Source organism: Alligator sinensis, unplaced genomic scaffold, assembly GCF_000455745.1.
Source record: "Alligator sinensis unplaced genomic scaffold, ASM45574v1 scaffold752_1, whole genome shotgun sequence".
In the NCBI taxonomy this organism is placed as follows: Eukaryota; Metazoa; Chordata; order Crocodylia; family Alligatoridae; genus Alligator; species Alligator sinensis.
This window is the reverse complement of record NW_005842000.1, coordinates 999,600-1,015,890: the sequence shown is the minus strand read 5'-3', so window position 1 is coordinate 1,015,890 and position 16,291 is coordinate 999,600. Positions and strand designations below refer to the sequence as shown.

Below are 16,291 nucleotides of genomic sequence, written 5' to 3'. Positions count from 1 at the left end.
AGGAAAAGATGGGCATGCTTTCACAAGGAAACAGTCCTTCCTGTGACACAGGTAACATCAACTGTTAATAATCTTAATAACCAATTCCACTTCCAACCAACATACTGGAGTCAAACCTATGTCAGAGGATGATTATACTTATGTCTGGCTTCAGGTGTTTGCTAAGGCATGCAAGCATTCCAGGAAAATAATAAAGTTAAATCTAGGGTAGAAGCATAAAGCTGCTATGTTTTAGAGAGGATGTTTAAACCAATGTAAATCCAGGGATTTAGAGCAAGGAAGTCGTAACATGAGTCTGGCAGAAGGATAATATTAAAAGGACAGCATGGCTTGAAACTATAAACTCATACCTTTCCTCACTCTGAAATACTGTTTTTTTCCCCACCCCAACAACATTGGTTTTCCCTTTTGGGTGACATCTTCTATATTGATGATTCGTTTCTGAAGTGTTACTTGTGTCCTAGGCTGCCACCACTTCTCCTCTTTATAAACAATTTTTTTGGGGAAAAAATTCAATGCAAAAAAATCCCTAAAAAATTGCATGGGCTTTTCAAAGGGGCAGGTGGGAGCTTATTAACCTGGACCTTGTCTTTGCTTACTTCAATGTCTTGTCATAGAAAGAGATAACTAGCCAGGATTAGCAACTAAAGGATGTCAAACAATGCTTGAAACACTGCACATATCAGCAAGGAAGTCTTACCTAACTTCTGTAGGCAGAACTGCACAATTTAGCTGATGGATACTGAAAAGGGAGAATGGGTGGGGATTTGTCATCTTTTGAAACACCGAGTAGGAGACAGGATACCAAACTTTATAATCACGCTTTAAAAGCAGTGCAATTCAACACAGCACACCCTAGGTTCCTACTAATGAGGCCTTCCATGGGGCATTTCTTACTGTGTTCAGTCTTCAAATGACACTCCAGCCTAATTCTGTGTATATATCATTCCTGAATAAAACATGCAAATGGAGCCCCTGACAACCAGCGCTTACAGGGAGCATGGCCTGGAGTACAGAAGGTTTTCTAACGCATCCAGGGCTGCATATTCATCCTTTTCTTAATTAACCCAATTTATTTTAAAAAGACATTGCAGTAAAATGCACATCACTTTTAGGGTTTTTTTCTTTTTTTTAGAAAAAGAAGACTTGATTTAAACAAAATGAAAATAAAAAGACAGCTCAAGAGCAAATGCACATATTCAGCACAAACAGTGACAAAGCGCCCATGCACGACAATATATGTGAGGGCTTTACCGGCTCTGGCTGCTGCTTGTAGCCCCAAAACTTTACCCAGACAGCACAAGAGAAAGAGAGCAAGGAAGGTAGAAGAAGCAGCTTTTAGCAAAAAATCAGAAGCATTTTTCAGGCAAGTTAAGTAGCATGAATCTTAACCAACTCCAGCCTCTACTGACAAGCCAAAAACCAAGTCGAAATTTGTTTGGCCAATGGACACTCAATGATCACAAAATGCATCACATCCAAGCTCGGTCAAGCAGGTGGCAAATATGTATTGCAAAGTAAAAGATCCAGTTTCTAATTAGTGAGTTGAGCTACCGGTAAGTGGCTCAGACACTGGAGGACAATGCTTATAAAGGAACTTGTCAGTAGATCTGATTAACTTCTACATTTTCATGGGATATTTAAAATAGCACGCTAGTACTAATAGCCTTATGTAAAAAAAAAATTCTGAAGGGAAAATCAATTTCTGCTGGATGGTTTGGTAGAGGGAGACCAGTATTACATCAAAATTCCTGCATTCAAGCCAAGCAAGCATCTTCAACCTGGGTATTAGTTAACAGCCTTGAAGTCCTGCCAAGTGACATTTTTCTTAATCCTTCAATACATGTATAACTTCTGTAATGTGCAACAGTGACAACCTAGTGTCTACAACTCCCTTTTGAACACCAAACTGCCTCCTGGTGTCCTTAGCCCTAATATGAACTGGAGGATTCTGTGCATTTTAGGCTAATGTCCTACATGCAACCACAGTTCAAAAGCAAGTCTCTCCTGTATCATACATTAAAATATACATCACCTCTCTGTCATACTAAATGTAACATTCAGGCTTTGGAAGATAGACTCAGCTTCCTTTCAGAGATTTTTATTCTCTCTCTTGGATTTTTCAACTCTTCTAAAGCAAACAGCTCATGCTTTTGTCAGGGCTGCGTGCCACTCTGATCTGACCAACTCTGCCTTAATCTTTGAATTAAACAAGAACATCTGTATATTTGGAATTGCTAACCTCCTTATGTGCAAGCAGATAATTCAACAACTAAATTCAAACAGTTTACCTTTTCCGGTTCATTCAATGGAATGAGCATGTGCATTCTATTAAAATGTCTACTTAGAGAAGCATGCTACTTCAGAGAAATCCCATTGTTTTTATGAAACTTAAATGTCACAGGCACATTTTATGGAGGAAAGCCACTAATTCATGTAGCTGTTTAACTTCAGTGGCAGTTGAGTATATCTGTTGTTTATATGCATGGATTTATATGCACCATGGATCATTTGCCTTCAGTGTGAAAATAGGAGAGCATCATCACCACCCCTGTAGAAGCTGAACCTAGTATCTAGGTGTTTCTTCCCCAACTCCAGGCAAGATCCTGGAATGATTATTCAGATAAAAAAAAGGTTGCACTGAGGATACACACTGCGGTTTCATAGGGACCAGATCCAAGACATCTTGTACTAAAATTCATGGAGATTACAAATAAAGCCCATTAACTGTAATCACGACACAGAGCTAAATATTACAATCACCTTTTGACTTGCTTGAGATCCAAATCTGGTTGCCTGTAAAATGGAAGCAAACATATCAATCATTTAAAATTAGTCCTAATCAACAGGCATATTAAGACATGCTGGGTAAAATCCTGACCCCACTTGAAATCAATGGGAATTTTCCTATTGACTTCATTACGGCCAGCATTTCACACCTTGTCTCCCAGAACATTATCTCCACATTTTTAAGGACAAACCACTTTGTCCATTCCTCAGTTGTAAATGGGACTGAAAAAGCCTCGCTCTGACAGTGGTTGCCATTCAATGACCACATAACAATTTTGAAAAGTTGAGGCACTCAGCTGTAAAGTGGGAATATAGAAATCCCAGGGTTCATGAAGTACCAAATAAAGGATAAGCATTTAGACCCTTCTTCAATGCCTCCTGTAGTAGGCAAGGGAAGATGAGACTACAATGTCTGAAAGGTGGACTTGAAATACAGAATGACAAGGGCTCTACCCTTTAATTCAGGCAGCTGCGTACAAGGTCAACAAGAAGCAGAGTGCCAGAGTTAATCCTTAGCATTAGTGAGAATTACTTGGGCACGTCAAGGAGGGGAAGAGATTCCCCAGGATAGAGCAAATGTCTTATGATATTTTTAGCTCCAAACCACCTGTCTGTCAGTCCACAAATTACAAGAACATTTCACTTTTTCTTCATTAGTAATGCTGAAATATGAAAAAAAAACCCTAAAAATATCCACTGGTTCTTCCCCATGATCTTGAAGGAAAACTATTACAAGCCCTCCCTACCTGCTGCAAAAGAAAGAACAACACAGAAGAAGGGGGAGGCAGAGGAAAGAGGGGATGAGGGGAGAAGAGAGGTTGGGGATGGAGACTATCTTAATCTTCCTTTAATTATATAAAGATAAATCCATAAGAGGCCTAATCAAGTTAACAGAACCCCTTTTACCCTGCAAAAATCAGACAGAAGTAACTGCTTATATGTACTTACACCCTCTTTAGCTGCTGTGGCAATCTTGCTTGCTCCAGTTGTAAAGCTACTCCATCCCTTAAAAAAAAAAAAAAAAAAAAAAGAACAAGTTTTGTTCTACTATTGCTTAGTTAAATTAATGCAATATATTAAATAGTATATCTTGTCCTGTAGCTATGGGAAATGCCTACTGATTGAGACAGGTTTGTAGCAAAGTCCTACTGAACAATAAAAATACTGCGATGATGAATTTCCCTTGTTTTCCTTTTGGATTTCTGCACAAATCACAATTATGACTATTGCAGGCTGAACAGCCCTGAGCTGCATGAGTTATTCTAATGAAAAACAGAGTTTTATGAAGTTCTCGCTGTAGAAACAAAATATATTTTCACAATAATAGCAAGAGGCTGCAAAATGGTAGTAGAGCCCAAATAAATACAGGTATCTTCCAGGCTACTTTCTGTGTATTATGAGTGAAAAAAGAAAAGGCAGAGTGTACTCTGACATAAGCCTGGAAAAAGCTAAAGCCAAGAGCTATACATCCAAACAAAAAAGGACTGAAGAGGCAAATACAAATAAGTTATTGATTTTATCTGCCTGTTTATGAGAAAGCCTGAAATAACTTTTTTTTTTTTTTTTCCTTTTTAGCCCCAGAAATACAAGCTTTTGTTTGTTGCCTTTTTTCTTAGAGGTTTTCTTGGAGGATCCAGAAACTCAATTATGCACTCTATCAGACCTTAATTAAAGTAATAGGGTACTGAATCTGCAAAAAAAACATTTTTCTTTCCAATTTTGTGTCACATCTAATAAGGAGCTAAGCAAAAAGGAGGAGGAGAGGACACATTATAAACACTCTTCCTCTCAATTGTTCAGCTTTCAGTTCCCATTAGTTACCCAGTCATCCAGAGTCTTCCAAGAAAAACAAGGCAGGCAAGACCTGAATTTCTAATGTAAAAACCCCCAGAAAAAATGTCTTTAACATTCTTCTGGGCCTTCTTTATAAACATTATAAAGAAACAAGGGGCTTTGCCAGTTTCTTTTCCTTTGCAGGTCACCTTCACATAAAATTGTCAAGTTATGCAGCAGCAGCAGCACCATTTAACCACTTTAATGCCAAATTCAAAGTATGTTAACAAAATGCACTGCTACCATCCTCCCATATAGTTTCATAGTTGTTAGGGGCTGGAAGGGACCTTACCATCAGGTCCAGCCCCCCTCCACTTGGGCAGAAAAGACTGCTGGGATGGTATTTTTAGAGCACTGATATTCCAGGGGCATAATGGCTTGAATATATCCTTGAGTGAAGGCTGCTTATATAAAAAAAATAAAATAAAAAATAAAAAAGATCAGAATGTCTTGCTTGCTACCCTGTCCACTTAATTGTGCTAGTTTACTTATGGAGATGAAGAGACTTTTCTTTAAAGCAGTCTTGTTAAAACTATACTCTTTAACTGACCCACACCACTGAAGCCTCCTAATTAAGCAGCCTTGGCTTGTCTTTATTTCTTGCAGGTAAACGTATTGACATAGATGGCACTGACATGACAATGGAAAGGTGATAGTTTCTGGAGAGTGTGATGTTAAATATAGGCTCAAATTGAAAATTCTGGCTTTCTTATGGAACAGGCTGAATGGCTTATCATCAATTCGACAGCAAATGGTCCTCTTGATGTGCAATGACAGGGAAAAAGCCTCCTGTGTATATTCGTTTTTAACACCCGCTAAAAGGAAAGCGCTCTTCCCCAACAAGGTGATAATTTATGAAGGTAATAAGCTTTACTTCTATTAAAAACCATTTAACCTGCAGAGATTGCGTGTGGTCACAAGAGGGCATTTTACCACTAGCTTCAATGAGATCACATAATCAGTAATGGCTGTCAGCAAAGAACCTCAAAGTGAATATATAATGACATCCATTAGTACTGTCTCCTTCCTTTCAACTAACACTGCAAGTGCGACAGTCAGATCTGAGTAGATTACTTTGAGGTGAGTCTTATGTGGCAGAGCAGAAATAAGCAATATTCCCCACATGCTAATTATAGTGGGAAGTGTGCAATGCACAGATGCAAGTTTTCCCCTTCATTATTTATATTCCCATAATCTGGAGACAGACAGAAGAATATGCTGTTACAAGTCACAGTGACCGCAAAGAAAGCATCTCCTTACCGAGTACAGTGAGGACATGGCATTATTGAGGAAGTCATCGTCCTTTTTTGGAGGGGTGACCGTGTTCCCAAAACCCACGTAGCGATTCTCTTGGCCTCTACCACATGAAGGGAAAAAAAAAAAAAAAGCAGATCAGATTTGTAAATAGTGTGAGTGTCCATTCATTAAAATGTATTAAACATACAAAATATAAGATATAAAGAGGCTTTTGTTTCTTTTGTTTGTTTTTAACCATTTTCATACACCTATAAGAACTGGGCTAGAGCAGATGCATTGGCCGTGTGGGCTCTAACGCACTTTAATCTGAACATGTAGCACCACCACTACACAATTATGTGACGTTACTGAAAGTCCGCCACAGCAAAGAGCCTCCTTGAAAGCTATATTGCCTTAATAAATCTTCACCAGAGGTATAATAGGTCAGCTGGATCACAAATCTTAAGAAACTCTTAACAGAGCTAGCGGTACATAAAATCTGGAGAACCCAACTCTAGCCTTATAAAACATCCACGTTCCACATAACATGCTCATATTCTAGCCCACTGCGAACTCCACAGCTTTATAGATCAAGAAGCTACTATGGCAAAAAGGGAATAATCCCCCCTTTAAGCCCACTGTCTATATTTAACTCTCAAGCCTCAGTGCACAAACATGTCCTTGATAGCCATTAAAAAGGCCATTTCCATCCTCTTTCTAATCCCCTCTAAAGAAAAGTGTTAATATGTGATCTCTAGTAAGAAGGCGACCAACTCTGATATGACAAAATGGATTAACCGTAATAATGCTCTAGCTTAGTTTATACACAAAGGACAGGATACAAAAGGGGTTATATAAAAGTATCTGGTTTAAAATATATTACTTGAGAATCAAATGACTTTACCCTTGATAGGAGCCAACATCATCATTCAACCAATCTTCAAAGGCTTTGTCAGAAGAGGCGGTTGCATTCTGGGACTGGCCAGCAGAACTGCAAAAACAGAATTTAAAAACTGAAATGGAATGAACCATGAGCCACTACCTCAACTGGCACAGTGCTGTAGTTTGCCAAATTATATATCCATTGGGGTGGCAATATCAGATGCAGAAATCTTCAGGGCACCAGTTCTTTTGGCCCTCAGAACAATCATAACAGTCCCCAAACACTGGCCTTTCAGGTGCTTCTTGCTACACTGCATCAATTGCTTACTTGATGGTATCCATGAAGGACTGCCAGTCATATTCTACTTGGTCTCCTTTTCTCTAGCTGCTCATAGAGACATCCAGGCTCTTTATGGCCAATAACCATCAGGCAATCTGCAGAAGTAGGTGTCAGCTGCCTCTACTATAGTCTCAAGAATCCAATGAAAAACAGGGACCTACCTATCATCACTAGAAACCCAATAGGGTGGCACATCCAAGGAGCATATGCATGCAATCTCTTTTTTCTAAGCGAGTTTGCTGACCTTCTGGCTGTTTAAATTAACAAGGTATTAGGGTGAAAGAATTCATAACTCAGGTGGCTATCTTCTCTAAAAGGAAAATATGGTTTAAGAAGTGTCACTGCTAAGTTTCCAAATGTTCTGTATGATCTTAATAACATCGCTGGTACAGGTACCTTCCTACTGAAATCCAGGCCCTCTACTACTAGGCTAGAACGCACCGAGAAGACGTGAGAATAAGGAGGAAGTGAGAGTGACTGATTACAGCAATGCATGTCTTGCTAACTTAAATTTCTTAAATTAGCAGCAGTGCTGCTGGTAAAATCAAAGACTTGCCAGCAGAAAACAGGGGAGATTCAACTGCCATCGCTTCAGGCTGCTGCCATCACAACTGCATTAGCTAACTAGAAAAACATACCGATGACTTGAAGTCAGAGACATCTTGGGTTGAGGAGGAGCCCAGTTTTGAGCAGAAGAAGTTTCAAGAGACCAGTCTTTGCCCTCAGCTAAAGTAGCTACCTACAGGGAGCAGAAAAAATAATAAGGACAGGTAAGGTGCTAATTTTCAAATAAGTTTCAAATGTTCAAACCAGTGCAACTTCAAATGCATTTGGAGACAAGGACTTTTATTTTACTTTTGGAACTGGCAGGCCTACAGGAATGATACTTCCATCACAGGAATGGATTTTACTACTTCTTATGCTTTTGTGACAGATGACTGTACCATTCTGTAGACAGCAAAGAAATCTGCTAACAATTTGGCTCTTTTGCATAAAACAATACTTCAAAGGTAACAGGTAGAGCCTCAGCTGGTATATCACTGCATAGCTCCAGTGATATCAGCTGAACTACAACAAATTACACCAGCAACAATCTGGCCCAATTTGGCCAAACAAAACAAAGACTTCAAACAAAATCTAAATGAAAAGCCATTTGAAGATTTAGGTATAGGAAGTCTGAGCCTAGACTCTCTCAAGAATTGCAGCAGGCTTTCAAAGAGAAGTCCGAAAGTTATTTGCAACTATTTTGGACTGTTCCAAGATCCACAAATAGGAAGGGTTAGGAATGCACAAGTTGTGCATCTAGATTTACCTTATCTCTAAAAAGAGCTGCAGCTTTGCTGTTGTATTTCTCTGGCATCGACCAGCAGGGATCATAATCATCCTGAGACTCCAGGAACTCTCGAAACTTGCTATTGCCACCAACCTTCATCTTTTCCAGCTCAATATCCTTCCATTTGTCCATGGTGACTGAGCGCACAAAACTGGAGACCAGAATAAGAAATGCCTCACATTTTTATAAACTTCAGCCATAGGATTAGAACATAAAATGACACAATCAGAATACCTTACTGGTAGCTACATCAAAAGTTAAGCCTTTAGAAAAGCCACGCACAGCAGATGCACTTCAGCAATATATTGTATCAATATATCAATTCTCCAAACTGCTTTACTGTAGTGATCTTCCTTCATACAGCATAGGAAGGAGTCAAACAACCCACACGTACCCATTATAGGTCATACATAAAAGGGCACAGACAGTCTAAAAACCTGAAACAATAGGTTGGCTTCTCAAGCCAACGTTAGGAAGGGCCTGTGCCATCACTTGACAGTGTTTCCCAAATTTTCCCCAAGCTGTGAAAAGACTAGACTTTCCTACACTCCTTTTTGTTCATAATGCTGCTTAGATAATTCTTAACACCTCTAACTCTCATTCCCATCAGTCCCATTTAGGGGGAACCAGTACCTGTTTTAAGCAGTCTACATTGTAAAATCTCAAGTGACCTCATTTCATGGCATTTATGACTGGGTTAGTTTCCCCTCAGCTTTCCTTTGGGCCATAAATTCTTGTTGCTGCTCATTAATCCACAAGGAAAAACTAGACAGTCCTATTGTGAATGTGTTAAAGCTCAATCAAAGAGTATATGAGATCACATGCTCGTCGAGGTCCAAGAAAATCCACCCCACCTCATTTCCTTCTATTTTTTCTCTTTCTCCTTACCCTCCCTCCTACCTCCCTTTCTTTTAGTATTCCACGCTGAGCTTGGAAAAGTTCCTTCATGTTATTCATTAGCGAAATCTTTATTCCCCACTAAATTTTAAATCATCCTTTAAAAACTACTCCTGCAGGTCTTTCTTGTTGGTGGTCTTACTGCTGAACTCTTCATTTCCCTTTCCTACCTGAACAATTAACCCAGTTTTCCCTTTCTGTATAAATCCTAAACCTCCAGGGCAGGTTCTGCATCTTATTCTAGGACTCCTGAGCTTACTGCATGTTAGAAGAATGCAAAGCATTTCCTGCATAAGGCAAAACTTCCAATAAACTTTAGAAGAGGTCCAATAATATATTGTGTATGCTTATAACACTACATAAATGCACTGAATGTAGTATGACTTCCAATTTTTTCCCCTCTCTCCAGAAAAGAAAAAAAAACCCACAAGCGCTCTATTCTGTGTCTGTACCAAAGACTGACCTGAGATGAACTCCCAAGCCTCTGTGTTTTCCTGAGCACTCCAGACAGATCCATATCCCGTAGGTCACGCTCACCCATTGGGGGTTAAATGCACCACACTCAAAACAGACCTGAAAAAGGAAGCCAACTATACTTAATTCTGTCATTGTTCCCTTTGAATAAGCTTTCAGGTTACAGCTAAAAAACCCACCAAGTTTACCCAGAGCAAAAACAAATCAGAGTTAAGAGCTCTCAGTGTTTCAAGACAACTGAATATATTTTAGCTCCCTTAAATATCCACATAGAAAACACCTACAGGGGTTGTATTTGACAGGAAGAACAATTTTTGTTAACTTCCCCAACTCAGATTAAAACAATATAAAGCTAAACTGTGGTTTCATTTGCTATACTGTGAAAGATATCTTCATTATAAATGAAGGGCATGGGAAAAAAATTAATGAACAACACACACACAAAAAGATGACCATGCAGGTTTAACTAAACTAAGTTTAGCTTTATTGCATCTCCATGCTCTGTCTTAAGAGTTTGGAGCACTTCTGAAGTCTTGCAAGTTGACTGTCCGACAACCAACCACAAACATACTTGTAGCTAGTATGGTTTTATCGCCGATGTACATAGGAAGTTTTTCAGAGACACCCAGAGCAATGCCATAGTTTCATAGTTGTTAGGGGCTGGAAGGGACCTTACAGATCATCAGGTCCAGCCCCACTGCACTTGGGCAGGAAAGACTGCTGGGATCTGATGACCCCAGCAAGATGGGTGCCAAAATGCAAAAAGTTCCCTGGTTCTATCTTCAAAAAAAAAAATAAATAAATAAATAAATAAATAGAACCAATTTAATGATGCAAAGAAGTTTCCAGTAAGACCAAAAATGCTAAACAATGGCCCTTCTGGAAATCTCGCTCAATTCAAAGCCATACAGCAGAACTTCAGATTCTAGAAACAAGAATTTTTGGACGTAATTAAAAATCAGGTCACATTGGTGTGAATCATGAAAAAGTTTTGAATCATAGATTCCCTTTGCTGACCACAGCCTCACAGACTGGGGACCCTGCATACTGACAAGATAAGTCTGTCTTATTTAAAGCAAAAACCCCAAATACTTTAAGCATGCCAAAAATACCACAAAAAATTATCTGTGTGTGTTAGGCTAAGTAATCATCACTCATGTTTTACTGTATAACCAGAACCTCTCAAAGGACTTACGCCCAATGCACAATCATTTATCAATCTTGTATTATAATATGATTTAATGAAACACTTAAATAGATGCCCAAGTTTGTCGTTTAATCTTTGCAAGCTATACTAGCGCCATGAACACAATAGCTCTACCAGCTGAAATCAGCTCTCCGGAGTACACCAAGACAGCGATTGCTGTATAATTAACTAACTACTTCCAGCAAAATACAAAGAACGTCTTACATTATTTTCATCCTGTGCCCTGACTTCCTTCAAAACTTTCCTTGTTCTTGGACTTGCCATGATTCTACAAGAGGGGAGAAAGAACAGCGTTAATACGTTTTAAATCAAATTATTGTTCGAATGCTGATAGCATGCTCAGTGGTGCACAAGATACAGATTGTAACACTGCAATAAGGAACTTGAAGTCTGAAGCTCAAAAGCCAGAGTTAATTGTGGGGGGGAGATGGGAAGGGGCAAGTCACTCAACAATCTGAAGAACAGGCTATTATTGTTTTTCATTACAAAAAATACCCACGATTAACATTACATGAAATGGAAAAAAGGGAGTGTTTTCCTTACTTTGTGCATTTAATGTAGTCCCACTTCATACACTGGACATGCAGTCACTAAGCCACAGCTTGCGGGGGATCTACAGGCATGCTCTTCCAGAGTTTTGTATTAACAGGTATACTTACAATAAAACTACACACATCACCCAAGATGGGTCCAAAGCACTGCTGACGGTGATAGATGTACCCTCAAACCAATCTACACCCATCACTGGGAAGGGCCTTAATCAACATCCAGGGTACAGCAAAATTGCATGCAACTGCCCAAATGGTACCAAGGAAAGAAGCCAAGAAGCAGAACCACTGATAAAAGTTCAATTAAGAAGTACTGGGAGGACAATTTCAAGGGTCTCTTATATGGAACTTGATTTTTATTTAAACATAAATGCTGCCTTTTAAAACCTCAGTTTCCCTTTAAAATTAAATTTGAAGAAAAGTGCAATGGTCAGAATATATAATGTGAAACACACTTCAACCTCAGCATTAAGCAGGACTGGACTGTTCAGCTGGCAATTTGCAAGAGTCAGGAAAAACTGCTCCATGCACTTTCTGCTAACTTACATTTTTTATATCAAGATATACATCTGGAAAGAAATTCTGTATGCAGTCCATACAGTTTTAATCACGTCTCAGCCGCTTGCTCACCGTGTACCTTTGACACAGTGCAGACAGCTGTTATATCTATGCATTGAGAAAGCAGCCACTCTTAACTCTTCCCAACTCCCTTGCGAGTCGAGGTTTGTACAGCACTTTTAAGATGCAAGCGATTATAGAAGTGCTAAGCACCATGCCCTCTACCCTCCTTTGAAAAGCACGCATGCAGACATTCTCACTTGGAGAAAGTCCAACCAATTTCTAGCCTGTAAACTGTTTTTCCTTAATAAAAATTCCTTTAAGGATTTAATTTATATAATCACTACCACACAAATTTATTGGAGCACCTTCCCTATGAATTACAAACAATGACATGCAGCACTACAGCAAAACAGTGCAAGGCCAAAGGCTGATGTCTGGCCATCAGCTATGTCAACATAATTCAGGAAGAAGTACAAAACTGCTGCTACACATTATTACTGTTGAAAGCAGAAGTTATTTATTTCTCTGTAGAACTGCCCGCTTTTCATCCTCAATCAGAATTACCCACTGTTTTTAATTCACCATTTGCGAAATGCTGTTTGTCCTCCAAACTGTACTGAACGAATCTCCTGTTTTTAAAAAACTTTCACTTGTCATCTACCATGTGTTAATATTATGATTGATATATCAAAATATCTATGAAATAAAAAAGTAAAATCGGCTGTTCTGCTCTGGGCTAAAGGGCAGCCCCCCAAGGACAGACTTTCTCATATAAAACTGTAGGCACTACTAGGTTACCTTGTAATTAATGCTCGATGAAGCAAAAGATTTCAGGCGTCCTGCCTCAAATTTAAAATGTATTGGATTTTTGAGCTATTAATCAGGTTAAAAGCAGCTTTTAAATCTTTTAAGAAATGAAAACTTATAACTAATCCACTGTCTGATTAACTTCACTGTTTCTCCAACGAGGGCCTTGTTTCTCTTACATAACTTGCTGTATCCATGTGGGCAGATGTAGATTTTATATGTAATCTGCTACGCACAAAATCTAAATCATGGTCAAAGACGAAAAGCTTGTATGAATCAAAAGGCAAAAGTGGGCAAGGGCAAAGTTCAACCCCCAAGCTAGGTGACTAGCTTTAACCATGGCAGACTGGCAGGCCAGTTTCTATAGTCAACAGCACCAGAAAGTGATAGGATTTTGCCCTCCCAGCATTAATGCCCATGCCCAGAAAACACACAAGAGTCAAGGGTACTTTGTAATGCCTTTTACTGGGCCAACAGTATATTTGGGGGTGATACTGAACAAGCTTTTGGGCATAACATAACCTTCAGTAGGTAGCTTTATGCCCAAAAGCTCACCCAATCTCTCACCTAGCTATACCATTGGTGCAATAAAAGACATCACAAAGACCTCCTGCATCTCGAAAATGATGGAAGCCGGTAGTTTTGGGGCTGCTACCTGATGCCTTAAAAAATAAGAGAAGCCCCAAAACTGACTAGCTCCGACCATTTTCAAGGTTTTTAAGTGCAGCCCCTTCTCAGCTTCTTCAGCTATAGGAAGTACAAATAGTTATAGTTAACATGCAGGTACCCTCAGTACAAAGAAATTACAAAGTAAGCAGTGGATGCAACAAGGCGATGCATTTAACCAATGTTCGTTATAATGCAAGCAAAAGGAAACAAATTGGGATGGTCTCTGTGCAAATTATGTGGGATGTATGCAAGTGGAATATGCCATAACTGCTAGTGCAGGCTTTCATCCAAAAGATGGACAGAAAAGTGGACTCCACTCTTAAAGGCTGCTTGGCAAGAGATCAACAGCTTCCCAGGTACCCAGTGGAATGCAATGGGGATGTCTCGATATTTTCTCAGAGGCCAGTGCAGAATAACTAGGAGCCCGGGGGTTAGGCTGCTCATATGTGATGCCGGAAACCTGCGTTCAAGTGAGGGAGAACAGAGAATTGAGCCTACTTTTCCCACATCAGAAACGTGTCCTAATTACTGGGTTATTCTGGGTGGGTCTCCCCAGCCAGTCCCCGCAAAATCCATTCTAGACTTGAGAAACCTTCCCCCAAAATGGTTCGACACGCAATCAAGTTGCAGTTTCAACAACCAAAACTTTCATAACAGTTTCGGACCATCTCTAATCAGCACCAATGTCCTACTAAGGAAGGGTCTTGTCCTCTGACCAGGTTGAACTGGGAATGAGGAGCCAACTTCAGATCCGTGCCAGCAGCCTGAAATAAATCCCCTTAGCACACCACTGCACTGGTTAAGGCAAGAGAAAGTCCATTCCCCTGCTCTACACACTTCACTTCATTGGTCTTCTCTCACTCAGTGCTAGGACTCAGCAGCTGTGCTTCCAGGGACGCTTGAAGCAGGAGGAAAATGAGAAAAGAAAGTTGGGCTCTGAAGCTCCCCTCTGTTCCTCATAGCACTGTATTTAGCTGGTAATACAGAGGAGTCTTACACAGAAAAACCTTCTAAGTCCTATTCAGACAATGTGGATGAAGGATGTCACCAAGAAACACACTGGGGCACTTAAGACTCTGATGAAAACAGCAAATATAAGGTGCTATAAAAGTCACAAGCTGCACTGCAGGTAGGCAAGTATATAAGGTTTACAGGGAACTACCTAGGGCTGAAGTCAGGCAGAATGAGGTTTACAACTCAGAAAACCCTGGCCCTTGGCTCACACCGTCATGACCAAGTCATTTTTTCCAACTCGTCTAGTCCCTAGTCTGTTCTCCACACAATTACTATTCAGTCGTAGGATCTGCTCACTGCAATAAAACTAGTTGGCTCCACTACACGTTTCCTTCACAAGCTATTTCCTTTTTGAACAGTCAGAAATAGGATGAGAAGTGGAGGCCAGCCCTTTTGATTGGTGTACCACAAATTGGGCCCCACGCCGATCCTTTCCATCTGCCCAATCTGCTGCTGTTCCCCACGCTGTCCCCAATCTGCCACGTTACTCGTGCCATGGGTTGGCCACGCCCTGCTCTAAGATACAGGTGGAGAAAATGCAAAACTTCTACCGTGGTCACATGAACAGTTTCCAATTTTATACCGAGATCAGGCACCTTCAGGAAAGCAGATGTGCAACTGGCAAAAAAAGTCTAATTATGGTGAGAGTTGGGCTCCTGGCACTTTCATCGTAGTGGCTATAGGATTACGAGTAAACCTCCAAAACAGCTCGGTCAAAACGCTCCAGCTGCTGTTTGGCAGCAAAACCGACGTTCAGCCGATGAATTCTTTGAGTATCACGAAGGGTTTTTGAACCCAAAAGCTCGCTTAATAACTATTCTCCAACCATTCGGGTTGGTCTAATAAAAGATATCAAATTCACCCAAGGAACCTTGTCTGCCTTGAGTAGCGCACACACTTTTATGCACCAAGCAGGCGCTGCCAAACCAGGGAGTCAATGCGTTTCCTGAGAAGTTATCATTCCACAGACCACAAGGCCAGCAGCCTTGAAGACCGCGTGTCTACTGCTTTACTCACGTATCTTTGTCCAAAAGCAAAAAAAAAAACCACTGCAAAAGAGGTACAATTATCTTTTAAAGAGGGTGACAGTAGGAGGATGAACCTCTGATGTGGCATCAAGCTCCTGGTCCTGTATCTGCCACCACTGACAGCACCCAGATCAAGACCAGCACCAGCACCAGGTCAACCACTAGGACCAGGCCCAGGACCAGCACCAGGTCAACCACCAGGCCCGGGCCCTGGCCCAGCCCCACCACCAAGACCAAGACCAGGACCAGGAAGGACCAAGGCCAAGGTCAAGATCGGGCCCAGCCCCTCACCTGTGCCTGTGCGGGGCGGAGGCCCGCCGACGTTGCACTTCCGGTCGCGTCACGCCGCGGCGTTAACCCCTGCGGGTCCGCCCCCCCCAGCAGCTCAACACTGCTCTCCCCTCTTTCGTGGGGAAAAACCACCGGAACACCTTCATTTCTTTTTTGGGGGGGGGGGACACCTTTTTTCTGGAGGGGAAATAAAACACCCTTTTGGAGGAGGGTGAAATAGGTTTTTTTTTTCCCCCGGGGGAAAATATACTCTTTTTTTTTTAATCTCCTGAGAAGACACCTTTTTTTCAAGGGGAGGAATCCACCTTTTTCGGGGGGGGAGACACTTTAACACCTTTATTTTGACGGAAAAAACTCTTTTTTCTGGGGGGAAAAACACCT

The 16,291-nt window shown here is 40.6% G+C and overlaps 1 protein-coding gene across 4 annotated transcripts in view; it reads right to left on the bottom strand.

Moving 5' to 3' along the window:
- ARFGAP1 (ADP ribosylation factor GTPase activating protein 1) overlaps positions 1-15,936 on the bottom strand; it is a 23,205-nt gene extending 7,269 nt beyond the window's left edge. For 2 of the 4 annotated variants that reach the window (XM_025201744.1, XM_025201745.1), the window contains exons 1-8: positions 11,197-11,260; positions 9,775-9,884; positions 8,394-8,565; positions 7,720-7,820; positions 6,764-6,850; positions 5,884-5,980; positions 3,739-3,795; positions 2,764-2,796 (exon numbers count right to left, since the gene is read on the bottom strand). In XM_025201744.1, coding sequence (XP_025057529.1) covers positions 2,764-2,796; positions 3,739-3,795; positions 5,884-5,980; positions 6,764-6,850; positions 7,720-7,820; positions 8,394-8,565; positions 9,775-9,884; positions 11,197-11,256 — 717 coding nt within the window. In that variant the 5' untranslated portion in view covers positions 11,257-11,260. Of the gene's footprint in view, positions 1-2,763; positions 2,797-3,738; positions 3,796-5,883; positions 5,981-6,763; positions 6,851-7,719; positions 7,821-8,393; positions 8,566-9,774; positions 9,885-11,196; positions 11,261-13,845; positions 13,865-15,910 lie in introns of those variants that run through there. The other 2 variants (XM_014519010.2, XM_025201743.1) reach the window with 2 other exon arrangements.
- Positions 15,937-16,291: the final 355 nt, after the last annotated feature.